A 25,908-nucleotide genomic window follows, 5' to 3' on the forward strand; every position below is an offset into this window, starting at 1 on the left:
GTGAGGGTGTGTCCGAGCCCTGGGCTGACCCCCGGTTCCCGCCCGTTCCCCCGCAGCTCAGGTGAGGGCGTGTCCGAGCCCTGGGCTGACCCCCGGTTCCCGCCCGTTCCCCCGCAGCTCAGGTGAGGGCGTGTCCGAGCCCTGGGCTGACCCCCGGTTCCCGCCCGTTCCCCCGCAGCTCACCCGAGACTGACCCCATGACCCCGGCTTCCATCCCACCCCTGCCATGTCCCTTCCCACGGGTCCAACGCTAGCGCCGGACAGCCCGTGGGGCCCAGGCAGCCCTGTCCACAGAGGACGGGAGAGCCCAGGAGGACACAGTTGGCGAGAAGAAATTCTAGGACCAGGATGTATACACATGATGCTCAGTGTTTATTTGCAAGGTTGGGGCTGGGTGAACAGAGGGGGGTACTTCAGGGCATGGACCACTCCCTCACCCATCCCCCAGCCATTATAGCTTCTGCCTCAGGTCCAGGCGTGGGCAGCGGCCAGCCTGCCAGACGCTGCTCCCTGGAGGCCTGGACAGGTGTCAGTGTGCTGTCTGCTGGGGGCATGGCCAGCGGGAACCCATGCTCCGTGGGGCTCTGAGGTGCCGTGGGGTCCACAAGGCCCAGTGAGAGCAGGAGAGCCTTGTCCCTCTGACACCAGGAAGGGGGGAGTCTGGGCAGAGTTGGTGCTTGTTCTAGATGAGGACTGGCCCTGACGGCAGGGCAGGTGGCCACAATGGGCCGGAGGGGCTCCCTGCCTGGTGCACTGACCCTCACTGCCTGTCCACCAGGGTGTGACTTTCACCCAGGGCAGGTGGACGGTAGGCGGGGCAGAACAGCATCAGACAGTGTCCCCGTAGGATGAGGAAAAGATGCTGTCCTCGGGAGCTGCAGGTGAGGGGATGCAGGCCACGTCACATCTGCACTCGTCCACGTGGGTGTAGGTGTGCTGGACGGCCGTCCCATCAGGACACCGCATGGCCACCACCTCCTCGTGGGCCCTGGTCTCCTGGCAGCAGGTGCACTGGCGCTGCATGGCCTGGGCCTCCGCGGAGTACCTGCAACACACAGCCCTGAGGCGGCCACCCCACCGCCCCCACACAGCCCTGAGGCGCCCCCCCACCGCCCCCACGCAGCCCTGAGGCGGCCCCCCCCACCGCCCCCACGCAGCCCTGTGCGGGCCTGAGCAGACGGGCTTCGTGACCCAGCCGGGGACAGCTCTGCTGCATGGCCTGGGCCTCCGCGGAGTACCTGCAACACACAGCCCTGAGGCGGCCCCCACACAGCCCTGAGGCGGCCACCCCACCACCCCCACGCAGCCTTAAAGCGGCCCCCCCACCGCCCCCACACAGCCCTGAGGCGGCCACCCCACCGCCCCCACACAGCCCTGAGGCGGCCACCCCACCACCCCCACGCAGCCCTGTGCGGGCCTGAGCAGGCAGGGCTTCGTGTCCTGGCCGGGGACAGCTCTGCTGGCATTCAGGGACACTTTGAGCTCCTACCTTCCTGAGCCAGGAACCCTCTCCTCCCTGAGCCAGCCCCTCAAACTGCTGACCCTGCAGACCCGGCACCAGGGTCCTGCCCCGGCCCCTTCCACTGCCTGTGCTGGCTGCAGCCGGCTGATCGGCCAGCAGCTCTGCCCTGAGAACCTGGTCTACAGAGGACCCTGAGTCTCTGCACTCCCAGTGGACACTGCCTCAGGCCCCTGGGCTCAGGTCTGGAGCGGCAGCACCCATCTCTGTGCCCCAGCTGGTCGAGGCCTGGCTCTGAGGGTCAGGGGAAGCCCTGGGCATTCTGCAGGGGGACGTGGAGAGAGGTGTGCTCCTCTGCGGCCACCCTTGTCTCCTTCTTGGACCCCCCTGACCCAGCACCGGGGTCAGGCCAAGGACAGGGCCAGTGCATGATCTGTGTGGCCTGGGCATGGCCTTCCGCTGGCCTGCAGGAGGCCCCCAGCGGGAGGGGGGGTGGACACTGGGGACGTGCAGGGCCACTCACTTGGACACTCCTGGGCAGGAGCCCTCACAGAAGGTCATGTTGACGGAGGCCTCGCAGCCTCTGTGCCGCAGGACCGTCCGGTTGACACGGACCTGGCAGGAGTCTGGACAGAGGGAAGGAGATGGAGGTGGGGAGCCCGTGGCCCCCAAGGGGGCCTCTCCCTCCCACGTTCCCTCCGGAGCTGGAGGGGGGGGCTCTAGGGCCCAGGCAGGACCCGATGCGCAGAGGCTGGAAGGGGCCCCCCTGGACACGGACAGGGCGGGAAGGCGGCCTCGACTTACCCACTTCCTCGCAGGTGTAGCAGCAGCCGGTCTTTCTGAGGATACCCTGCAGGAGAGAGTGGGCGGGCTGGGGGCGGAGCGAGGGCTGGCGGTGGGGGCGGGGGCGGGGCCTCCGGGGCTGTGTTTTTCCTGGGTCGGAAGGGGCGTGTCCCCCCAGAGGGCATGGTTTGAAGGACTAAAAGGGGCTTTGTGGGCGGGGCCTACTGGGCAAGGCAGCAAGGCCACCAGGCTGGCCAGATCCCCTGGGCACACACCCTGCACGTGGACACGTCTGGGCAGGGTGCAGGCCTCAGGCTTAGCACGTGGACCCCGTTCTCAGCCTGGCAGAGGTACTCCGTGCAGTTGTCCACGCGGCTGCTGACCCAGGTCTCGTTGGGCTGAAATGCACGGAGGAGAGTGGCGGCCGGCGTGGGGATTATCTCGTGGGCCCAGACGGGCTTCAGGGGGCGTCTCCTGGGTGGAGGGCTGAGACCAAACGCCCCCCACTTACCTGGATGAGCTGGCCCTCGGGCGTGAGGCAGGCTGTCTGCACACACTCCCCACAGCACGTCCCGGCCGCCGTGGAGTACTCGGAACCCTGGGGATCAAAGAGGGGTCACATCCGCACCCCCAGCCCGTCTTCAGCCCTCATACCCCACAGGCCTCGCAGCCCCCACACTCTGAAACCACACCCCTGCCCACAGCTGGGCTGAGAGGGAAGTTTGTCCAGGCCCGGTTCTGTTGGTCAAGGGGATGCCCCATTGCCCTGCTTTAGCCTCACCCCTGTCCCCGTCCCTGCCCACAGCTGGGCTGAGAGGGAAGTTTGCCCAGGCCCGGTTCTGTTGGTCAAGGGCATGCCCCATTGCCCTGCTTTAGCCTCACCCCTGTCCCCGTCCCTGCCCACAGCTGGGCTGAGAGGGAAGTTTGCCCAGGCCCGGTTCTGTTGGTCAAGGGCATGCCCCATTGCCCTGCTTTAGCCTCACCCCTGTCCCCGTCCCTGCCCACAGCTGGGCTGAGAGGGAAGTTTGCCCAGGCCCGGTTCTGTTGGTCAAGGGCATGCCCCATTGCCCTGCTTTAGCCTCACCCCTGTCCCCGTCCCTGCCCACAGCTGGGCTGAGAGGGAAGTTTGCCCAGGCCCGGTTCTATTGGTCAAGGGCATGCCCCATTGTCCTGCTTTAGCCTCACCCCTGTCCGTCACCAGCAGCCTGCAGGCCCTGCCCCTCCCCAGCACCATCTGCCCGCATTGTAACCTTGCTTTGGGAAAACAGAAAACAAGACCCCAGCAAAGGCCGAGCTGGAGGATCCGAGGTCTGGGTTCCAGTGGCTTGAAGATGCCACCAGGTGGGCACCCACGTGGGCAGACTGACCTGGGGACAGGTGGTGTTGCAGGGCTGTTCCTCACAGTGCACCGTGGGGGCCTGGCCGTCCAGAGCCAGGCAGGTGCATCTGCGGCAGGGAGTGACTGCTGGGAAGGTTGCGCCAACCTGCAGTGGACAGGAGGGTGGGGTGGGGTGGAGGAGGGACGCTGAGGCCACCACTGGGTGAGGACCGGGGACAGGACCCCTGCCTGTGGCTGCGAGGAGCTGAGGCCCACAAAGGGCGGTTCCTTTCTCCTCCAGAAGGGCATATGGGTGTGCCCCCTGGCCAGGCACAGACCAGGAGAGAAGCAGGACCCTGAGTGGGCAGGGCCCCCGAATGGACAGGGTCCCGGGTGAGCAGGAGGGACCCAGGAGGGTGTATTCTGGCCCAGATCTTCCCGGGAGGGAGCTGCTGGACACCACGAGGCCAAACCCTCAGGGCAGCAGGTGTGGACCCACAGCCCTGCTAGGCTCTTGAGAGAGGGTGCTGCTCCCATCCCCTGCCCCCACCCAGTCCTAACCCTCGGTTTATCTGCTTTCCTGGCAGGAGGGGGCAGATAGGGCGGGGCGTCTGAGATGAGGAGTGGGGTCCCACAGTGGATGTGCAGAGCCCGGGCTCCCCCACACCCCCTGCCACCAGGACACTGCGCTCTCACCCCGTAGACGGTGTCGTTGTAAGTGCACAGCTTAGGCCCTGAAAGGAGAGGGCGAGTGAGGGCCTGCCCGGGTGGCGGGAGGGGCCGCTCAGATACCCCACTTGCCCCAGTGCCGCCCCGGAGAAGTCCCGGCCCCACCCCACTCACGGCAGTCGAAGGTGGGGCAGCAGTCACCCTCCTTCTGGGTGCGGACCAGCTCCTCTGCTGGCCCACACTCCGGGGGGCTCTGGAGGCAGGCGGTCGTGTTGCAGACTGAGGGAGAGGCGGGGTGCTGTTGGGGTGGCCCCCGCGCTCCCTCACGCTCATTCCCAGTGTAACAGGGTTCCCCAAAGAAGCACTGTTTCCGCAGGGGCTGCTCCCTCTTTCTGGCCCTTCTGGGTTCCCTCCAGGTCTCCTCACTGTCACCTCCCTGACCCTCCCCAAGTCACTGGGCAGACCGGACGTCACCAGACTCATTTTTAGGTGGAAACGCAGCTCCCAGAGGGCCTCCCCACCACAGTGGTCCAGCATTGGTCAAACCAGGACACTGTGGCCCTCCTCTGCCCCGGAGGCCCTGCTGGCTGGGTGGTCTCTGCCTCCCACCCTCCTCTGCTGGCCCCACACCCCGCCTGGCCGGCCAGGGGGCAGGGCTCACCACACAGCGTCTCCTCGCAGCACGGGCTGTCGGCCAGGGGCCTGGTCACTGGCACGAAGCCGGCCCGGCCACACTCCACGGGCCGGACCTGGGCCTCGCACCGCACTGGGACGCACTGCACGGACAGGGAGCCCTCGTCGCACACGCAGGTCTGGCAGTTGCTGACCCATTGCTCTCCAGGCTGGAACAGACCAGGTCGGGGTCCTCGAGGGCCCTGGACGGTGCCCCAGCCTCCTGGGCTGCACCCAGCAGCGGGTCAGGCCCCAGCCCTCAGACGGTGCCCCAGCCTCCTGGGCTGCACCTGGCAGCAGGTCAGGCCCTAGCCCTGGACGGTGCCCCGGCCTCCTGGGCTGCACCCAGCAGCGGGTCAGGCCCCAGCCCTCAAACGGTGCCCCAGCCTCCTGGGCTGCACCCGGCAGCAGGTCAGGCCCTAGCCCTGGACGGTGCCCCAGCCTCCTGGGCTGCACCCGGCAGCGGGTCAGGCCCTAGCCCTGGACGGTGCCCCGGCCTCCTGGGCTGCACCCGGCAGCGGGTCAGGCCCTAGCCCTGGACGGTGCCCCGGCCTCCTGGGCTGCACCCGGCAGCGGGTCAGGCCCTAGCCCTGGATGGTGCCCCGGCCTCCTGGGCTGCACCCAGCAGCGGGTCAAGCCCCAGCCCTCAGCTAGGCTAGGCCGGGGTCCTCGAGGGCTCTGGACGGTGCCCCAGCCTCCTGGGCTGCACCTGGCAGCGGGTCAGGCCCCAGCCCTCAGATAGCCGGCAGCGGGTCAGGCCCCAGCCCTCAGCTAGGCCAGGCCGGGGTCCTCTAGGGCTCTGGACGGTGCCCCAGCCTCTTGGGCTGCACCTGGCAGCGGGTCAGGCCCCAGCCCTCAGCTAGGTCAGGCTGGCCCTTGGCCGCCCCCTCCAGCCACCACCTCTGGAGCAGCCCTTGGGACAGGGATGCATCGCACACCCGGGTGCCCCACACCAGCCCCCCACAGGCTGCCCAGGCAGAGCCAGCCGCCCCGAGATGAAGGCCCTCCCCTCCTGCTTGAGCGAGGTGGGCCCAGCCGGGGAAGAACCACTCACGGATTTCGGAAACCCATCTGGTCCCACACAAGCTGGGAAAAAAAGAAAAAGGGGTCATCGGAGGTCCTGGGGTTCGCAGCCCAGCGGCAGAGAACACAGACCACAGGACGTGTCAGGCCCGGCCACTCCCCCAGCCAAGACCTCCGTCTCCCCACTGGGACCCGAAGCCCCTGGAGACCTCAAGGGCAGTGACAGAGACGGCAGCTCGGCCGAGCTCCAGGATACATTCCTGCTGCCAGAACAGGCCGGAGCTGGGCCAGGACTGCCGGTGGCCTGACTCCGAGGCTGGTCAGGCCCGGGACAGGAATTCCCGCCCCACCACCACCATCTGTCCCCTGCTGCCCACTCCGCAGGGCTTGGTCAGGGGCCCAGGCCGTGGTGGCGCTTACCGCACGTGGGCACACAGACGTCCGTGTATGAGTTGAAGAGGGTGTGGCCGTCGGGACAGAAGCAGCCCTCCGCCAGCCCCTTGTCCTCTGGGCTCGGGTCCCTGTAAGACAAGAAGGGCTGTCCTGGGACCCTGTCCGTGTGGGAGACAGGAGGGCCGTGGTCACGGATGGAGGGCTGGGGTTAGTGGGCTGTCTTGAACGGCCTAGGTCAAGGTTGGAGGTCTGGGTGGGGGAAGGGCACCCAGAGACCCCGGCCCCTCCTATGGTCCCATTGCGGCTGCTCCTCAACCCTCTGGACACGGCTCCCACGGCTCCTGTCGTCCAGCTGGTGCTCACCTGGACTCACAGGACACGGGCTGCACGGGCCCACACGGCTTGTACACCTTTCCAGGTGGGCAGGTGACGTCTGGGGACACAGAAACGGGTGTCAGGCATGCCGAGGAGGCCAGGGCCCCCGGGGGCCGCCCTCGACTCACCGCACAGCCCGCTGGTGGCGTTGCGCCAGGCGCTGCACACGCCCTGGGCCCGGCAGAACGCAGCATAGGCCTCCAGACTCCGGCAGGCCGCCCCGGGGCGCTCAGCCCGGCAGGCGTCACTAACGCAGGTGCTGAAGAATGGGCCGGGCGGGATGAGGCCGTGACACCCGGCGAAGAGGCTGTGTGGGCAGGAGCGGTCGGAGGTTGGAGCCCGGACGGGAGTGGCTGCCCAGGAAGGCCCGCCCCCCGGGAGGGACTCACGGGCTCAGCAGCAGCTCGCAGAGGGGCGCCGGGGGGCAGGGGGCAGAGGAGGGCGTGGCAGGCGGCAGCGACGGGGCGCTGGTGGGCGCGGGCGGGCCCGTGGGCGGCAGGCAGCTCTCTGTACTGTTCTGTGTGCTGTTCTCAGGGACCAGCCAGGAGCTGGCCATGTCCTTGCAGGCGGCGGCCACGGTGCCGTCCGGCCGACGACAGTCGTCCGTCGTGCTGTTGGTGCAGGTGCCTGGGGAGTGTGGGAGCGGCAGGGTCACCATGGGGTCAGCTGGACACTCAGCCCCCTGCTGTCCAGCCTTTCACCCCCCTCCACTTCCATGTGGTTACTTGGTTATGAAACATCGATTACTGAGGCCAAGAAGCAGCTCTGGCCTGGGACAGGCGGCAGGGGGACCCAGGTGCACCTGGGGTGGGGGGTGGCAGGCGGCTGGCAGGAGGCCGCACTGGGGGCCCCAGGCAGCATGTGGCGGGGCGAGCAGGAGTGTGACCCACGGAGTCCCCGTTGGGTCCCCACTCACCGCACAGGCCCTCGGTGTTGTGGCTGAAGTGCCCGTAGGACAGCTGAACCTGGAAGACGCGCCCGTCCGAGGTGACGCGGGCACCGACGGCTGGGATGTCCAGGTGCATCACGTGGTCTGGGGTCACCGACACGCTCACGCCGTTCTTGCTGAAGCCCCTGCTCACCCGCACGTGGTCAAACAGCACCTGGGGACACGTGGGGGGGTCCGTCGTGGGGGTCGTGGCCTCTCCCGCGCAGCCCACCCCAGAGCGCCGACGTTCCGCTGGGGGCCGGGGGCCGGGGGCTGGGGGCCGGGGGCTGGGGGCTCCCTCCCCGGCGCCCGGGCACCGCCCTCTGCCCGCACTCACCAGGCTCTCCTCCTGCCCTGGGGCAGCAGTGGTGGTGGTGAGGACGACCTCCGTGGCCTTGTAGAGCACGCGGAGGGCGCGGGGGCAGCGGGCGGGGGCCGCAGCTGCCTGGCAGTAGGAGCTGTGCAGGTGGATGGTGAGGTTCCCATGGCGGGGGGAGATCTCCCTCACGAGCACGTGCGTGCAGCTGTCCTGGAAGGAGTAGCTGGTGCCATCGAAGGTGACGTAATTGGAGCCCCCCCAGCTGCTGCAGGAGCCTGTGGACAGACACGGTCCCCTCACACCCATGCCACCCAACACGGCCACCTCGGGAAGCCACTCAAGCCCCCGGGCCTCAGTTTGTTGCCTCATTTATAAAACAGGTGAGTGAACTGGTTGGTGGCCCACAGGACATGTCCACTAAGAGCCTCCACATGGGGCCTCGCTTGGGAAACAGGGTTTGTAGCTGTCACGAAGGATCTCGAGATGAGATCCTCCTGAATTACCAGGTGGATGCTAAACCCAGTGATACATGTCCTTGTGGGAGGCGGAGGGCGGGGGGCAGAGATAGGGGACACGGCCAGAGCCCAGGAGAGTCTGGGTGAGACAGGAAGGACCGTCCCCTGGAGCTTTGAGGAGGAACAGCCCTGCGACACCTTCCTCTTGGACTCTGGCCTCCGTGACGGGAGCCTTGTTCCTACTATTGTGAAGCAGGAATTAGGTTGTGGTCCTTCCTGAGAGCAGCTCCACAGAAGGTCCCTCAGGACCCCGGGAAGCCTGCCCTGTGAACCCCCGTGTCCCCCCTACCGGCCTGGGTCTCAGAAGCTCCAGGTCCCTCCCCACGTGTGAGGAGGCCCAGCACCCCCAGGCCGGCCAGCACGGACGTGGCCCCCACACGCCCTGCCCCGGGCCACCTCTCACATTCACACTCATAGTGGTACTGGCAGGGGTCCAGCTGGCTCTGCACTCTGACCGGCAGGCGGCCGTTCACACAGGAGACCCTCTCCACCAGCTTCGGCTCCAGCAAGACGATGCGGTTGTCACCCTCACAGCGGGCCACCTTGCAGTCCTCCAGTGTCCAGGACTCGTTCACCTGGCAGGCAGCGGGCACAGCACTCAAGGCAGGCTCAGAGACCCAGGCCCGCCCGCTGCCTCAGCGCTGCCCTGGGGTCACATGGCCCAGGAAAGGGCTGTCCGAGAGTCCAGCCAGGCCCAGACTCTGTGCCTCCCTCCTGCCAGAGTGACCCAGGGAGGTGTCATCGAGAGGCTGGGGTCAGTCCCAACTGGAGCCAGCAGCAGCCCCTGACCCCCTGACCCGGCGCACGTGACAAGGATGGGAACTTCAGGGAGAAGGGCATGCACCTTTCGGGGAGGGTCGATGAGACTGCAGCCGCGAGGCGGGGATGTCCTGGGCTCCGAGGTCGTGGGCTCCGAGGTCGTGGACTCTGAGGTCGTGGGCTCCGAGGTCGTGGACTCTGAGGTCGTGGACTCTGAGGTCGTGGGCTCCGAGGTCGTGGGCTCCGAGGTCGTGGACTCTGAGGTTGTGGGCTCTGAGGTTGGGGGCAGTGGGGTCGGGGGCGGCGAGGTTGGTGACACTAGGGGTGAGGTGCTGGGGCAGGCCCCCTCGAAGCGGGTGAGCTCACAATGCTGGTTGCAGATGGCATAGAAGTGACAGCCGGCTTTGTCAGTCTTGTCGTAGACAATGTCCCCTACGGGGGAGAAAAATCACACAGACAAGACCCCCTGGTCAGCAGAGGAGAGGAAGACAGAGGGGCCTGTGGCAGGACGGGACACGGGGCCACACACAGCCCCGAGGAAGGGAGTGTCATCGGTGGACTGTGTGAGGGGGAGACAGGCTCCTCCACTAACCTGGTGAGAAGAGCCGTCCGTACACCCAGCACAGGCAAGGTGTGGTGGGGACGGGTAAGCTGGGAGAGGCGGTGGGCACGAGGGTGGTGAGGACGGAGGAGAAGGGGGTGGTTTCTGGAGACGTGGAGGGGGTGCAGCGGCGGTCGCAGCAGAGCAGACGCACGTGGTAGTTGTGGCAGTACGGCGCGGGCCCAGGCTGGTCCCGGTTCCGGCACACCAGCCCAACGTTCGCATCGCACTGGACCACCTGCCCCACGTCCTCCAAGCTCACATCCGGTGCCTTTTCCGAGCGGCACTCGATGTCCTGAGGCTGCTCACAGAAGACCTGACCGGCCGCGCGGAGCATTGACAGGGTCTCAAAGTCCCCACCGGAGGGGCCTGGCGTGGGGTAGTCTTCGTCAAACCAGTCTGTCCACGTGCACCGTGGCACGCAGGCCCCAGAGGTCGTGGAGGTCAGGGTGGGCACAACGGAGCTGGGCGTCAGGGTGCTGGAGGACAGAGGGGTCTCGAAGGCGGAGCTGGTGGACAGGGTCCCCAGGGTGGTCCGGATGGGGGAAGTGGCCAGGGGTGTGGTGTGGGGTACCCTGGGCGACACGGAGGGACTGGTGGCAGTGACCCTCTCAGTGGTCCCAGTAGAGGAGGAAGCTCTCTTAGTGGTGGGGATGGCAACCGCCTGGGTGGTCCCAGGGGACGAGGAGTGTGGCTGGGTGGTGGCTGTGGTCCAGCGTTCTCTGGTCCCCGGTGACGGCCGGCCCGTGCCGGTGCCAGTGCTGGTGCTGGGGCTGGTGGGTGGGGTCCCTGGTGTGGCCGGGGTACTGGCGCAGTGGCTGTAGTCATCACAGCAAAACACACGGATGTGGTAGTTGAGGCACATCTTGAACCGGCCACTCTGGTCCCGGTTGCGACACACCAGGCCCTCCTCCAACCGGCACAGCACCACCTGGCCCAGCTCCTGCAGCGGGACGTTGGGCCGGCTCTCGGCTCGGCACTCCAGGCCCACCGGCCGCTCACAGATGGACCCGCCGGCCGCCCGGATGTTGGCGTACGTCTCAAAGTCCCCACCGGAGGCCCCAGGCGTGGGGTAGCTCTGGTCCAGCCAGTCCGTCCAGGCACAGCGAGGCTCGCAGCGAGTGGACCTGGCTGTTGAGGACACGAGGCCGGAGGTCGGGATGATCGAGGAGGGCCCAGTAAGCGTGGTTGCCCCAGTGGTGGGCATGGCTGGGGTGAGGGTGCCCTCTGTAGACGAGGTGGGGGTCACCGTGGTGCCGGGAGAGACGATGCAGTCACAACAGAGCAGGCGGACATGGTAGTTGTGACACATCTTGAACTGACCGCCCTGGTCCCGGTTCCGGCACACCAACCCAACGTTCACATCGCACTGGACCACCTGCCCCACGTCCTCCAAGCTCACATCCGGTGCCTTTTCCGAGCGGCACTCGATGTCCTGAGGCTGCTCACAGGAGACGTGACCGGCCGCGCGGAGGACTGACAAGGTCTCAAAGTCCCCACCGGAGGGGCCTGGCATGGGGTAGTCTTCGTCAAACCAGTCTGTCCACGTGCACCGTGGCACGCAGGCCCCAGAGGTCGTGGAGGTCAGGGTGGGCGCAACGGAGCTGGGCGTCAGGGTGCTGGAGGGCAGAGGGGTCTCGAAGGCGGAGCTGGTGGACAGGGTCCCCAGGGTGGTCCGGATGGGGGAAGTGGCCAGGGGTGTGGTATGGGGTGCCCTGGGCGACACGGAGGGACTGGAGACAGTGACCCTCTCAGTGGTCCCAGTAGAGGAGAAAGCTCTCTTAGTGGTGGGGATGGCAACCGCCTGGGTGGTCCCAGGGGACGAGGAGTGTGGCTGGGTGGTGGCTGTGGTCCAGCGTTCTCTGGTCCCCGGTGATGGCCAGCCCGTGCTGGTGCTGGTGCCGGTGCCAGTGCTGGTGCTGGTGCTGGTGCTGGTGCTGGCGGGTGGGGTCCCTGGTGTGGCCGGGGTGCTGGCGCAGTGGCTGTAGTCATCACAGCAGAACACACGGATGTGGTAGTTGAGGCACATCTTGAACCGGCCACTCTGGTCCCGGTTGCGACACACCAGGCCCTCCTCCAACCGGCACAGCACCACCTGGCCCAGCTCCTGCAGCGGGACGTTGGGCCGGCTCTCGGCTCGGCACTCCAGGCCCACCGGCCGCTCACAGATGGACCCGCCGGCCGCCCGGATGTTGGCGTACGTCTCAAAGTCCCCACCGGAGGCCCCAGGCGTGGGGTAGCTCTGGTCCAGCCAGTCCGTCCAGGCACAGCGAGGCTCACAGCGAGTGGACCTGGCTGTCGAGGACACGAGGCTGGAGGTTGGGACGGCCGAGGTTTGAGTCTTACCCGAGGACTGCGTAGCTGTGGAAGCGGCTGGAGTGGTGACCAGCAGGGAGCTGGTGGTCTCAGGAACGGGGGTGGACGGGGAGGCCCTGGTGCCGGCCGCTGTACTGCTGTGTCCCGGCACGGTCTCCCTGGGACTGGTGGTGGCCCTGGAGGTCGAGGAGGGCCCAGTAAGCGTGGTGGCTCTTGTGGTGGGCATCGCTGGGGTGAGGGTGCCCTCTGTGGACGAGGCGGGGGTCACCGTGGTGCTGGGCCAGTAGGCACAGTCACAGCAGCGCACGCGAATGTGGTAGTTGTAGCAGACTCCGCCCTTCCGCTGCCGGTTGTTCCTGCAGATGAGCCCGTAGTCCACGGAGCAGTGGACCACCTGGCCCAGCTTCTCCAAGGGCACGCCTGGGAAGAGGGCGGCCTCGCACTCGATGGCATCCGGCTGCGCACACAGCTGGCCGCCGGCCTCCTCGATGTGGTAGTACGTTTCGATGTCGCCCCCGTAGCGCCCAGGAAGGGGCTGGTCACTGTCCAGCCAGTTGGTCCAGTGGCAGGAGGGCTGGCACCTGGAGGTTGCTAGGGTGTGAGTTGTCCTGGAGGTGGTGGGACTAGGGGTCACTGGGGAGGTCGGCCCCAAGCTGGGTCCTGGGGATGTCACAGTGGCGGTGGCCCGGGTGCCGGTGCAGTGGCTGTAGTCGTCACAGCAGAACACACGGATGTGGTAGTTGAGGCACATCTTGAACCGGCCACTCTGGTCCCGGTTGCGACACACCAGGCCCTCCTCCAGCCGGCACAGCACCACCTGGCCCAGCTCCTGCAGCGGGACGTTGGGCCGGCTCTCAGCTCGGCACTCCAGGTCTACCGGCTGCTTGCAGACCGGCCCGCCGGCCGCCCGGATGTTGGTGTACGTCTCAAAGTCGCCACCATTGGCGCCTGGTGAGGGATAGTCTACATCAAACCAGTCTGTCCACGCGCACCGCGGCATGCAGACCTCAGGGGTCACGGAGGTTGGAGTGGGCACAACGGAGCTGGGCTTCAGGGTGCTGGCCCCAGAGCTGGGACTGATGGACGGGCCCCCAGAGGTGGTTTGTATAGGGGAGGTCCCCCAGGGTGTCGTGTGGGGAGCACTGGACGGGGCCGGCTTGGAGGTTGTGCGTGCAGTCCGGAAGGAGGCGGGAGCCGTCTGGGTGGGTGGCGGCAGCAGTGTTGTGGACGTGAGGCAGTGCCGGGGGCGGTCACAGCAGAGCACACGGACATTGTAGTTGAAGCACATGTTGAATGGCCCTTTCTGGTCCTGGTTCCTGCAGACCAGCCCGGCCCGCAGACTGCAGCTGACCACCTGCCCGATCTGGTCGAGGCTGACCTCGGGGTAGCTCTCCGCCCGACAGTCGATTTTCTGCGGCTCCCGGCACATCTTGCCGCCGGCAGCCCGGATGTTGTCGTAGGTCTCCATGTCGCCGCCCATGACCCCCGAGGTGGGGAAGTCCACGTCAAACCATTCTGTCCACTCGCACCTGCGCTCACAGCCGGTCACAGCCTGGCTGCTGGTGGCCTCGGTGGTTGTCATCGTCACCTGCACCGTCCTGGCGTGTGACGGGGATGGTGGGTGTGTGGAGACCATGCCGGAGGTGCTCACGGGGGCTCCTGTCCTTGGGCGAGCAGTGCTGGTTTGCTCTGTCTCTGGCCCCGGGGTGGGCTCCCGAGAGGTGGCCCCCGTGGTCCCCTGCAGGGTTGTGGACTCTGTGGAGCCCAGAGGAGAAGAGGGGCTCCTTGTGGCCGACGTCATGAGTGTGCCCGTGGAGCTGAGGTGGGTGGACACCACCGGTCCCGTTGAGGGGAGAGGTGTTGTCGTGGCGCTCCCCAGGGGCTCCGTCTCTGTGGCCAGTGGTGTCACGGGGGTGGCGGTGGACTGCCCCCCACAGGGGCTGCGGCTGCAGCACAGCAGGCGGATCTGGTAGTTGTAGCACATCTTGAAGAGGCCCACCTGCTCGTCGTTCCTGCAGACCAGGCCGAAGCTGGGGTTGCAGTGCACCCGCTGGCCCAGCTCCTCGGGCCGCCTGTCGGGGAAGTTCTCCGCCCGGCACTCTATGTCCTGAGGCCGCTCGCACACGGTGCCCCCTGCGCTCCTGATCTTGTCGTAGGACTCGATGTCCCCCCCAGCCTCCTCAGACTTGGGGTAATCCTGATCAAACCACTCTGTCCACTGACATCGGGGCCGGCAGGTCTCTGCTGTCTGCGAGGTCGAGGCCGGGGCCACCTGGACGGTGGTGGTGGCCGGGGGCCTGGAGGTTGGTTTCTGGGGGGCGCTTGTGCTCGGGGTGGTGCCGCAGGGCACGTAGTCACAGCAGAGGACCCGCAGCTCGTAGTTGTGGCAGAGCTGGGGGTCCTGCTCTCTGTTGAGGCACGTGAGCCCCCAGGATGCGTTGCAGTCCACCTTCTGGCCCAGCTTCCCCAGGGGTGTGTCAGGAAGCTGCTGTGCCCGGCACTCGATGCCGGCCGGAGCCGAGCAGACCTGGTGACCCCTCTGCCTCAGGTTCTCAAACGTCTCGAAGTCCCCACCTCCTGTGCCGGGCTCTGGACGGCCGCTGTCGTACCAGGCGGACCAACGGCACAGCTGATGCACGCACACAGTGGACAGGGTGGGGACTGGACCTGTACGGGCAGGGGCAGGGGACCCCGTCAGCGCCTCTGAGGCCGGCCATGCCCAGAAGGCAGGGTGGCACACGTCCCCTTGCCCCAGAGTCCCCTGGGCCTCTGTGGGTCCCGGTGCCCCCGTTGCACCCGTTGGACGCCTTCCTTCCTCACCCAGACAGCGGCTTCCCCAGGTCCGCGTACCTGTCGTGGAGGACGGAACCACAGTGGAGGTGAAGGTGAAGGGCGTAGTGGACGGCGTTCCGGGACAGTCCACGACCCTCCGCGTGATTGTCCCATTGTTTCCGCAGACGGCCAGCAAGCAGCCGCCCAGCCCGTCGGTCGTGTTGTAGATGACGTCCCCGTAGCCATAGGTCCTGCCCTCGTAGGTGCACACGCAGGCTGGGAGAGGGAGACAGGCCGGCCCAGCGCTCAGCGGAGCCCCAGCCCCCAGCCCCCAGTCCCCAGCCCTCTCACCAACCCGCCCCTCCTTACCCGCGAGGCTGTGTGCGCACCGGATGCCGCCAGGGGCGCAGTGACTGCAGAAGAGGAAGCGCTGAGGACCCGTCCGGGCCTGTCCGCCCCGCCCACCCACCAGGCCCCGCCCCGTTTCAACGCTTTACAAGCTCTGGCTCCGCCAATCCTCGCCCCACCCTTCCCCTCCCCACTTCTGGCCCTGCCCCTTCCCCCAGGCCCCGCCCATTTGAGCTCTGGCCCCGCCCCATCTCCACCTCACCCTCTCACCAGCTCTGGCCTTCCCCCTCACCGCTCTGGTCCTGCCTCATCCGCCAGGCTCCACCCCCTCACCAGCTCTGGCCCCGCCCCATCCTCCAGGCCCCGCCCCCTCACCATCTCTGGCAGTTCTCCGCTGTAGGGACCCTGGTACCAACTTCGTAGTAGTTCCCATCGTCATCGTAGCAGCCACACTGGGCCACACACTTCATCTGGTCCTCACTGAAAAACGGCTTGCTGGGCGGGCACTTTGGGTAGCACCCTGGGGCGGGCAGAGGCAGAGAAAAGACTCACTTTCTCAGGCCAGGTGGTCTGTGCTGCCCTGTCCCAGGGCAGGGAAGGGGGGTGCGGTGTGCTGGTGGCAGGAGCCCACATGGCCCCTAGCACTCGCCCCGCCCCTGATACCTGTCCAATGTCCCCCTGGGACAGCCTGCCTCTCACCTTCTTGGCCTGGCAAGTCCATCAGGCAGCGTCCACGGGGGTTCCGGCAGGTTCTCAGGCAGGGGGCCCCGCAGGGCTGGTAGTGCCACTCACACTCTCCGTGGGGGTTGTAGTAGTCGCAGAACAGGGCTGAGCGTGGAGAACAAAGGCTAAGGACGATGCCAGCCCCTCGCCCCACGGATGCCAGTGCAGCGGCGGGCCCACTGAGCCTGCAGTGGAGGGTCTCAGAGGCCTGCCCCTAGCATTCTTTCCACTTCATTTCTCAGGAGTCATCCCGCGGGGCCGACCTCTCTGTCCAGTTTCTGTGGACACGTCTGTGCACACACCTGCAGCGCACCTTGTGTGTCTGGGTGCATACGCAGCGTCTCAGCCCCGGGAGCCCAGCGCAGCCTGCCTCCTCCCCACACCCGGCCTTCAGCACCACGGACAGAGCCCGACTCACGGCAGACTTGCGGGGAGCGCCAAGGCACACACACGCCCACCTCGCGGCAGGCCTGGGCGTAGGCAGCCACGGCCGTGCAGAAGCACTCGCAGTCGCCCCCCGAGTCGCAGGCGCACGCGTCGTTCACGCAGGCCTCGTAGTACTTGGTGGAGTCCACCTGGGGGCCAAGGGAAGAGTGGCCACTCAGAGAGGAGCCAACCCAACAGGGACAAGGCCGCAGGCCTGCCATCTGAGACGGTCTGCTCGTGCCCTCGTTCCCTTCTCTGACCTCACCCTGCCCCTCGCTTATTGCCGAGGCTCAACCCCTCACTCGCATACAGACCAGCCCTCCTCGTGACGGTGTGGAGACTCTGTCCCGACAGGTGGGAGGTTGCTGTCTCCTTGGGGCGAGGGGTCTGCTCCCCAACCACACTCCTCCCTTCCAGGCAGCAGAGCCCAGTGGACCCTCGTCTGACGGGCAGCACCACCCAAGGCAGGGGTCACATGTTGGGCTCAGAGAACTTTCCGAGCGCCCTGCTTGCCCATCCTGGATCAGGAAACTGGGGGTGAGTGGGCACTGGAGTCCTTGTCACCAGAAAAGACCGTTAGTCTCTGGGGCTGATCCTCAGTTCTCCGTGCCATGAACCTGGCTCTGGGGTTCATAGGTCAGGGAATGTGGGAGGACAGGGCGGGGCAGGGGTGACCCCAGGGCCTGGATGACTGGCAGCTCCGTTTCTGGGGGAGGAGGCAGAGTGGTCAAAGGAAGCAAGTGGTGGGGACGCTCTGTGCTGGGACTGGACACGCAGGAGGCTGCCCAGTGGGAGGTCCAGACAGTGAGCTGTGCTCAGTGGTCAGGGGAAAGACCATCCTCCATCCTCCAAGGACCAGCCCAAGCCAGATTCAGCTCCAGCCAGGAGAGAAGGAGGTAGCCGCAGCCCTGCCAGCCCTCAGCTCCTGCTCCCCGAGCCCAGAACTGCGGCCGGCCCGCCCACCTGAGAACGGCAGGCCTCGAAGGTGGCGCTGTTGATCAGGCTGCACTGCTTCTGGGCCCAGGACTTGCGGTAGGGGTTGGCGGTGCAGGGGTCCCTGGGAGCCGGGGCGTCCGGGCAGGACGGGGAGACTTTCCAGCTGTTGCCAAACTCCAGAGCATCGCCCACCACGGACTGGCTCCGCGTGGTGAAGTCGTTGATGGCGCTGTTGTCAAAGTTCCCACACAGCCCACAGACCTTCCCCTGCAGACATGGAGAATGGGGGGCATGTGGGCCTAGGGGTACAAGGAGGCAGGCTGGCCTGAGAGGGTTGAGTGGCACTCAGTTTCCTCAGGCAGCGCCCAGTGAACTTGCAGGAGGATGGGGCGCACAGTGGGTCCGATGGGGGACAGGTAGATAGGAAGGAAGGCAGGTGAATAGGCAGTCATATGGGCAGGTGAGGAGGTGGACAGAGCAAGGAGAGAAGTAGGTGGACAGGTGGGCAGGCATCTACTTCCCCATAAAACCTTTCTCTGCCCAACGGGCATGGAGTTGCTGAGCAGAGACCAGAAAGGAGCTGCTTGCTGACACACCCACTCTGTCTTCAGAGCCGCAGCCCCGCAGGTGACCGCTGCCAGAGGGTCCCGCAGGGCCAGGTCTGGGAGTCGGGCTCTGTCCTGGCCCGAGGGCCCCCCGCGGCCTGCCGGTCCTCACCTTGTAGTCCTGGTGCAGCCGGATGAACACGCTGGTCTTCCGGTCCCAAGACACAACCAGACCCCTGCGGGTCTCGATGGCCAGGTGGGTGCCCATGTACCGGATCTTATAGGGCAGGGCTCCGCCCGGTCCCCTCTGCACCACCTTGTAGGTGCTGTCGTGGAGGATCAGCTCGTAGCTCTGCGGAGGGACAGGAGGGAGCTGGGGGGCCAGAGCCTACCCTGTGGCTGAGGGTGGGGGGCCCGCAGGTGCTCAGGGGCCCAAGGCGCCCGGCTGGCAGGAAGGAGGAGCCAGGCTCCTGACACATGTCAGTGAACTCCAGGTGAGAGGCCAGGCAGGCTGTGCTGCGTGGAAAGTCTGGGGCCTCGGGCCAGCAGAGGGGCTTAGGGCCCGGCGGGGGGCCTGGCAGCTCCTGGGGTTCCAGCTGAGGCTCTGCTCCTCCTTCCAGCACTTCACCTCCACATCGCTCCCACTCATCCCCCAGCCCAATGCTGCCACCTTCCGCGTGTCCCTCCCCTGCTGCCCTTCAGGGAAACTATCCCCAGCCGGGCAGTTCTGCTCTCTGCCCGGCGAGCTCTGACCTTTCTCTGCTGGGACTGGGCGCCCCTGGTGTGGTGGGCTGAGTGGTGGCCCCCTAAAGATGTGTCCCGTCCTAACCGTCAAAACCTGTGCGTGTGACTGTGTTTGGGGAAGGGGGTTGCAGATATGATTAGGTAAAGGGCCTTGAAAGACCCTGGATTGGGGGTGGGCCTACGCCCAAGGACAAGTGTCTTTATAAGGGAGGTGGTGTTGCTATGACAGAGGCAGAGATGGGAGGAACACAGCCACGAGTCCCGGAGTGAACGCCTGGAGCCCTCAGACACGGGGGGAGGCCAGCAGGACCCTCCCCTGGACTCTCTGGAAAGAGCACAGCCCTGGGACACCTGATGGTGAAGTCTTGCCTCCAGGTTTAAGTGGCTGTGGCCACTCATACAGAAAACATACAGCTGGAGGCCAAGGGCCCCAGGGCTGGGGACCCCAACAAAGTGAGCGAGCAAGCTGCAGAGGGAGGGAGAAGGTTCCCGGGCCCCACCCCCAGCCCTCACCTCCAGGAAGAGCTTGATGGCCTTGGAGCAGGTGACGCCCGTGGTCCCGCAGGGGACGTTCTCGGTGACAATGCGGAAGGTCCCGTTGGCGGTGCTGTTGCCTCCGCAGTGGTCCTGGGATGGGGAGAGGGGACACGCAGGTCAGGTCCTGAGCCTGGAGGCTGGCAGGGCAGGGGTGGGGCGGCCGCGTACCTGGGCCAGCGTGTACTCGCAGCTGCCCTCAAAGTTGTACCGCTCGCCGTCGAAGGTGATGAAGTGGCCGTCCCCGTAGGCCACGCAGGTGCCCAGGCAGGGCTGGTGGCTGCATTCCCATTTGCGGTTCCGGCAGGTACTGCGAGGGACGGAGAGGGACATCCTGCTCACTCACCGGGCCACAGAGGGGCAAGGACGGGGACCCAGCCCCGACCCGGCCTGAGGGGGTGAAAGGAAGCAGCTTCTGCAGCTCTTGGCCCCTGTGGCCCTGCTGTCTGCTGGTCCAGAGGACAAATGGGACCAAACGGAACTTTCCAAGGGGTGGGGCCCATGCCAAGCCTCTGTTCCTCTCTGCCTCCTGTCAAAGACTCCCTGGTGGTCTTAGCGGCCACTCTCTGCCCACCCCACACCGCCCATCTCTGGGAGACCTGGGACCCACCAGGTATTACAGTCGACCCTGATGGTGTCCCCGGGCCGGTAGGTGGCCTCATTGTGCAGGCAGGGACAGTCCTCCTCGGCCACGCAGCCCCCGCTCCCGTCAGACACCAGCCCTGGGGGACAGATGCAGCCGGACACGCAGTGAGTGCTGAACTGTGGACAGAGGGGTGCCGGTCAACGGTGCAGCCCCTGCTGCAGCCCACGGCCGTCCTGGGTGGTCCAGGCTGGGGGCGGCCACCCACTCCGGCAGCGGCAGGGCTGCGCGCCCAGCTGACTCACACACTCCACATCCAGCGAGTGGCAGCTGCGGAGGCACTCGGCCCCGGGCGTGCCCGACGAGGCGTTGCTGCAGTCCAGGTACACCATGGGGGCCACACAGCCTGTGAACGGAGCGCAGGCGACAGGGGGCTGACCGAGCCGCCAGGACCCCGCCCCCGCCGGCAGAAGCCCCTCCCACCTGCCCCCCCCCCAGCGGGGGCCCACGCTGGCTGGCGGCTGCAGGAGGGGAGGCGGTACCCGTGTTGGTCTGCTCCGCGGCGCCCAGACAGCTCAGCTTCCCACTCGCACACGAGCTACGAGAAACAGACGGCTAATCTGGGCCGCTGCCCGCTGCCCCCACAGACCCAGCCAGATCTCGGCAGGGCGGGCACACGGGGCCCCAGGCCTATGTCCAAGATCAGGGTGGAGGCCCCATATCCCACAAGCAAAGGTGCTGAGGCCACAGCCAGCTGGGTAAGGAGCTCTCCACGGTCGAGCATGGTGTATGTGTGTGGGGGGGAGTGGGGGGGGTGTTGAGGCTGGCCCCAGAGTGGACATGGCCCCCTCAGCACCCTCTGTGAGTCCCGGAACCTCAGAACACCCTCCCAGGCCCAGGGAGTAGAGGTCTTTCTCTGCAGAAGGGCTGAGGGGTGGGCGGGGAACTTCCCGCCCCAGGGAGCCCCCTTTGTGTTTCTGAGCCCTCCAGCTGTGGGGCAGGCAGGCCCTGACCCCGGCCCACCCGCCCGGGGAGGGCGGGACATTGCGGACGGGCTGCTCGGGAGCTCGGGCAGCGGCCCTTACCACACCACGCCCTGGTCGTGCACCACCTCCCCAGGGGCCACCACGGAGCCGTGGAAGTAGCAGGGACAGGCCTCGGCGGACACACAGCTGCCCGCGTCGTCCAGGAAGGTGCCACGGGGGCAGGTGCAGCCGTCCACGGGCACGAAGGTGACGCCGCAAGTGACGTCGGCCTGGCTCAGGGCCCGGCAGGTGGGCTGGCAGCTGTCCACCAGGTAGGCGTAGCTCTGGGACTTGGGGCAGATGCTCATGTACTTGGCTGAGGGCAAGGTGGGGGGGCAACACTCAGGTCAGTGGCCAGGCTGGGGTTGAAGCATCCCGGGACTCAGTTTCCCCTCTGGAAGCAGGGATGGTAAGGGTGCCAGCTGCTCGGTTGGACCAGGGGAGGAGGAAGCACCATGCTCCCTCTGAGGACACTGGGTGCAGCGTAGGGGCGGCACTGCCTCGGGGTCCCCAGCAGCCGGCCCTGCCTGGGGCGACGCGGGAGCCCCCCCTCAGCACACTCACCGCAGACGCCGGCCCTCCAGCCGCGGAGCAGCACGCCCCGGGCGGCGCAGGCCCGCACGTAGGAGGACAGAGCCGCGCACAGGCAGTCCTCACTCTTCTCACAGTTGCACGTGTCGAAGAGGCAGTTCTGGGGACAGGGCGTGGGTGTCAGGGCCCCCCCGGCCCACCAGAACCCCTCCTTTCCCTGTCCATCCTCCTGAGATCCCCCCTACCCCTCCTTCACCCCTCGACGACCTGGAGCTCCGCCCCAAGGAGGGCCCACAGCACACAGAGCCCAGAGGCGCTCTCAGTGGTGGGACAGACACCAGACTGGGGGGGGGGGACAGGACACCACGACAAGCAGGAAGGGGTGAAGCCCGGCTGAGTGGGGGTCTTCAGGAGAGGTCTCTGCAGGACCAGCGCCGGCGGTGCCACCCTTGGGGGTGGTGCAGGAAGGTGTGGGCAGGGTGGGTGCACTACTCCCCAAAGGGGCAGAGGTGGGACCGTTTCCCCGTGTAGACACGGTCTTCCAGCAGGGGAATCGTGTGCATTTTAGGGCTTTGAGCTTCTGGAAACGGGGTCTGGAAGCCAACGGTTGTGGTTGAATTGTGCCCCCTCCCCTGGGGCCTGGAATGGAGACCCCGGGGCAAACAGCGTCTTTGCACAGATGATTAAGCACAGATGAGGTCACTCGGGTGAGCCCTGATCCAACATGACAGTGTCCTCATATGAAGGGACAGGCACACACATAAGGGACAGTAGGGCCCACTTGATGACAGAGGCCAAGGCTGGGGGGACGTGGCCAAAGCCCAGGAAGGCCTGGTGCCCTAGAAGCCGGGGGGAGGGCAGGAAGGACCCCCCACCTTGCCTGCCCAGAGACTTTCGTGGGATCTCAGCCCTCGACAGAGGGAACCTGGAGGGAGGCTCGGGGTGGGCGGGGGCGGCTCCTCTCCAGCCCCCACTGCACCCTGAGTGCTGGGCCCCCGGCCGGTCGGGGCTCTCACCTGGTGGAAGGGCGCAGGGTTGACCGTGGAGTGGCAGGGCGAGAAGGGCCCGGCGGGGTCGGTCAGCAGGGAGCACCAGTGCTGGGCGTAGTTCTCTGGGGAGAGGGCGCCGGGGGGCGGTCACCCGACACAGCTGCCCCCTCCTCTCCTGGCACCTGCCCCCCGCCCCCCGCCGGCCTCTGCTCCGCACACACACAGGCCTTGAATTGGGTTTGGGGCATCCACCGGCCATGTGGGCCCTGCTTACAGGAGATGGGGTTCCTCCCGCTCTCCCGAGATCCGGCTTCCCCCAGCCCCCCCCCACCCCAGAGCCCCCCACTACCACCCCAGGAGTGCGGATACCGTTCTCCACGCTGAGGGAGCAGGGGTCCTCGAAGCTGTTCTTGACGTTGGGGCAGGCGGCCTGGGTCTTCCAGGTGTTGGCGAAGGCGGCGGCCGTCCCCTCCACCACCCCACCGAGGGTCCGGAAGTCATCGGCCTGGTTCTGGTTGAAGTTCCCGCAGAGGCCTGGGGCCAGGAGGGGCGTCAGCAGGCCATCCAGCCCGGCCCCTGCGGTCTTTCCCACCCCATGATTTTGGTTCCGGAATCATCTGCGGATAAGCTCTGGTGGAGTGGGTGAGGGTCAGCCCCTGTGCGAAGCCCCCCGAGTGATGGCAGCCTGCTGTCCCACTCTCTGTCCCCCCCACTACGGGTCAGACAGGTCGGCCACCTCCGGTGCCCTGGGAGCCACTGCCTGCCCCCAACAACGACCCCCACCCACGCTGGCAGCCGGCCTGGAGTCCTGCTCCCAGCCCGTGCCTGTCCTCACCGCACATCCGGCCGCGGTAGGCCGGGTCCAGCCTGAGGAGCACCTGCATGAGGGGCACCAGCTGCACCTCCAGCTGCAGCCCCAGCCCCGTGTGCACCAGGATGAAGAAGGTTGAGGGCCTGAACATGGTGATGTTGGCTGTAGCGGGTGGGAGGGGGTAGGAGAGGTAGGGACATGGTCAGAGGCTGCAGAGAAGCCAGGCCCGGCCTCGCTGACCACCAGTGCCTGGGCCCCCCGCGTGCTTCCAGAGTGGCCAAGGAGGCAGGGACCGGCTCAGACAGGCGTCCGGTGGACTCCAGACACCCACCGTGGTCCAGAGGTGGGGCAGGAGCTCTGGACTCCCAGAGTCCCGGGGTTTCTGCAGCCAGAGGTGGAACCACTGACACCCCACTCAGATCATGACAGACCACCCCTGGGACGTTCTGGGACTGCCTGAGGCCTCAGAGAGCCAGCTAGGGGCCCAGCAGGCTCAGGGCAGATGCTCTCTGGACACGGCCCGGCTGTCCCCAGGGGCCCGTACCTGCTGACATGGGCAGCTGGGTGTAGATGGAGTTCACGAACACCGCGCCGTTGGCCTGGATCCGGATGGTCTAGGAGGGGAGGTGGGGCCGCAGTCAGCGCGGGAAGGAGCCCCCGGGAGTCCGGGGGTGGCTCTACGTCAGTCAGTCCCAGAGAGGGCGGCTGCCACTGGGGCCGGGGGGTTCCGGGGGTCAGTCGGAGCCTGCTTCCTCCCCGTCTCTGTCCTCATCCCTCTCGTGGGCGACGGAGGTGGGACCCTCACCGTGTCCCCGCCGGTCATGCTCAGGGTCACCGATTTGAGGCAGTTCTCGTTGTCCGTCAGACCACATTTCCGCAGCTCGGCCAGCACAGTGAAGCCGTTGTCTGCGCATTCCTGGGGACAAAGTAGGGCGGGGCTGAGTGTGTGCACGTGGGTATACATTGTGTGCATGTGCACGTGTGTGTGTGTGCGTGGTCCTTGTGCCTGGAATGCCCATGAAGGCTGAAGGTGGACGGTGGCCTCCTGTGGCCTTTGGCACCTGCAGTCACCTCCAGGTAACCCAAGTGCCAGGGTCTGGAAGCCCCTCACCTTCCCTCTGGGGATGGAACCCAGGAGGGGGTTGTGGGGGCTCCACCCACCCCGTTGGCCATCGCAGAGGAGGGCTGAGGGTGCGGGGCCGGGGCCGCACCTTGGACAGGACGTAGCCGCAGTCCCCGTGCACATCGTAGAACTTCTCGTCATAGGTGAAGATGTGGGAGCCGCCCTGGACGGAGCAGGTGGCTGGGCACGGGAAGTCCAGGCACTGCCATAGGCCGCCGGAACAGGTGCTGGAGGAGGCCGCGAGCAGAGCGGCCGGTGAGGGTGGGCGGTGGCCCCACACCACGTAGCACGTAGCCACGTACGCACGTAGCCACGTACGCACATACGTACCCACGTACTCACGTACCCACGTACGCACGTGCCCACGTGCTCACGTACCCACGTGCTCACGTGCCCACGTACCCACGTGCTCACGTACCCACGTACTCACGGGCCCACGGGCCCACGTACCCACGTGCCCACATTCCCCGGCAGGACGAGGCGCGGGGAGGGGGGCTGCCTACCAGGAGCTGCAGCTGGTGGAGAAGGAGGCGCCCGGGGCGTAGGTGCGGCCGCTGTGGGTGCAGGGGCAGCGCTCCAGGGGCAGGCAGCCCGTGTTTGTGACGTCATCCAGCACCGTGCCTGGGGGGAGGCGGGAAGGGGGTCATCTGAGGCCACGGACGAGGGTTGGGCGTTGGGAGCGTGGTGACCGGAGGCAGCCACGAAGGGGGGTCGGGGACGGTCCCGGGGTGGGGGGTCCCGGGAGGACCTGCCTGGGGGACAGAAGCAGCCGTCGACACAGTGGTCCTCGCAGATTTGGGAGCTCAGGGGGTTGGAGCAGGTGTCTGCACAGGACGGGCCACACTCCTGGTGTTGCATGTTGAAAGGGCACATCCGGGCTGCAGGGAAGGGACAGCATTTGGCCCCCAGGAAGCCCCCTCTTGCCCATCTGCTGGATGGGCAGACCGGCCACCTCCACTCCCACCTTCCATGTGTCACCAAGGGTCCCCCAAAGCCACAGCTGGACCCGGGCGCTCCCTGGTTTCAGAAGCGTTGGCCATGCTTGTCTGGGCGCCCAGCTGTCTCCTGGGATCTGGTGAAAGGAGCTCACTGTGCCTGCGCTGGGTCCTCCCTCTGGGGCCCCAGACCCCCGAGGCCTGGCATATTGCTCTCTGCTCTCCTGCCCGTCCTCTCTCTGTGGGCCCCCGGGGTGGCTCCACCCACCAGGGGTCTCCTCCCTCGCCCGCCCCATCCTCAGGGACTCGGTGTGGGTGCAGCCCCTGGCCCAGGTCCGGGGCACAGCCACTCACGGCAGAAGTCAGGGCCCCTCCAGTTCTGCGGCTGGCCCCCCGCATGGGCGCACTGGCGGGAGTACTCAGCAAAGGTGGCACACGGGCAGCTGGGGCAGCGGCACAGGTCCTGGACGCAGGCGGCCACGTACGGGTCGGCATCCACCAGCCCGTTGCACTCGGTGAAGGCCGGGCCCAGCAGCGTGCGGCGGCAGACACCATCCTGGGGAGCACAGGGGCTGGGCACACTCTGCCTCCCCTCTGTGTGGGGACCCCGGCCCTGCAGCCTTACCCAGGCCGGGGGACCCCCTCCTTCCCTGGGGTTACTTCCATCCAGGCAGCCATCTGTCTGTCCATCCGTCCACCCCCTCAGGGCTCCAGGGCACACATGGGGCCCCCAGGAGAGGTGCAGACCCAGTC

The 25,908-nt window shown here is 66.9% G+C and overlaps 1 protein-coding gene across 1 annotated transcript in view; it reads right to left on the reverse strand.

Moving 5' to 3' along the window:
- Nucleotides 1-353: 353 nt before the first annotated feature.
- Nucleotides 354-25,908, reverse strand: part of MUC5B (mucin 5B, oligomeric mucus/gel-forming) — a 30,624-nt gene continuing 5,069 nt past the window's right edge. The window contains exons 8-49 of the mRNA XM_066252383.1: nt 25,510-25,711; nt 24,973-25,098; nt 24,724-24,841; nt 24,309-24,447; nt 23,903-24,013; nt 23,642-23,711; nt 23,122-23,259; nt 22,656-22,820; nt 22,314-22,408; nt 21,331-21,457; nt 20,827-21,082; nt 20,284-20,339; nt 20,047-20,147; nt 19,769-19,920; nt 19,330-19,468; nt 19,138-19,251; nt 18,053-18,232; nt 17,363-17,602; nt 16,392-16,548; nt 15,950-16,078; nt 15,626-15,770; nt 15,272-15,315; nt 14,981-15,178; nt 9,806-14,797; nt 9,299-9,645; nt 8,858-9,029; nt 7,958-8,214; nt 7,609-7,795; nt 7,082-7,319; nt 6,821-6,999; nt 6,681-6,750; nt 6,345-6,445; nt 5,956-5,987; nt 4,891-5,071; nt 4,404-4,508; nt 4,257-4,294; nt 3,610-3,726; nt 2,754-2,840; nt 2,518-2,640; nt 2,264-2,309; nt 1,983-2,085; nt 354-1,045 (exon numbers count right to left, since the gene is read on the reverse strand). Of these exons, the coding sequence (XP_066108480.1) occupies nt 829-1,045; nt 1,983-2,085; nt 2,264-2,309; nt 2,518-2,640; nt 2,754-2,840; nt 3,610-3,726; nt 4,257-4,294; nt 4,404-4,508; nt 4,891-5,071; nt 5,956-5,987; nt 6,345-6,445; nt 6,681-6,750; nt 6,821-6,999; nt 7,082-7,319; nt 7,609-7,795; nt 7,958-8,214; nt 8,858-9,029; nt 9,299-9,645; nt 9,806-14,797; nt 14,981-15,178; nt 15,272-15,315; nt 15,626-15,770; nt 15,950-16,078; nt 16,392-16,548; nt 17,363-17,602; nt 18,053-18,232; nt 19,138-19,251; nt 19,330-19,468; nt 19,769-19,920; nt 20,047-20,147; nt 20,284-20,339; nt 20,827-21,082; nt 21,331-21,457; nt 22,314-22,408; nt 22,656-22,820; nt 23,122-23,259; nt 23,642-23,711; nt 23,903-24,013; nt 24,309-24,447; nt 24,724-24,841; nt 24,973-25,098; nt 25,510-25,711 (10,794 nt within the window). The 3' untranslated portion in view covers nt 354-828. The remainder of the gene's footprint in view (nt 1,046-1,982; nt 2,086-2,263; nt 2,310-2,517; nt 2,641-2,753; nt 2,841-3,609; nt 3,727-4,256; nt 4,295-4,403; nt 4,509-4,890; nt 5,072-5,955; nt 5,988-6,344; nt 6,446-6,680; nt 6,751-6,820; nt 7,000-7,081; nt 7,320-7,608; nt 7,796-7,957; nt 8,215-8,857; nt 9,030-9,298; nt 9,646-9,805; nt 14,798-14,980; nt 15,179-15,271; nt 15,316-15,625; nt 15,771-15,949; nt 16,079-16,391; nt 16,549-17,362; nt 17,603-18,052; nt 18,233-19,137; nt 19,252-19,329; nt 19,469-19,768; nt 19,921-20,046; nt 20,148-20,283; nt 20,340-20,826; nt 21,083-21,330; nt 21,458-22,313; nt 22,409-22,655; nt 22,821-23,121; nt 23,260-23,641; nt 23,712-23,902; nt 24,014-24,308; nt 24,448-24,723; nt 24,842-24,972; nt 25,099-25,509; nt 25,712-25,908) is intronic.

The sequence above is a fragment of the Saccopteryx bilineata genome, chromosome 1 (genome assembly GCF_036850765.1).
Source record: "Saccopteryx bilineata isolate mSacBil1 chromosome 1, mSacBil1_pri_phased_curated, whole genome shotgun sequence".
Lineage (NCBI taxonomy): Eukaryota > Metazoa > Chordata > Mammalia > Chiroptera > Emballonuridae > Saccopteryx > Saccopteryx bilineata.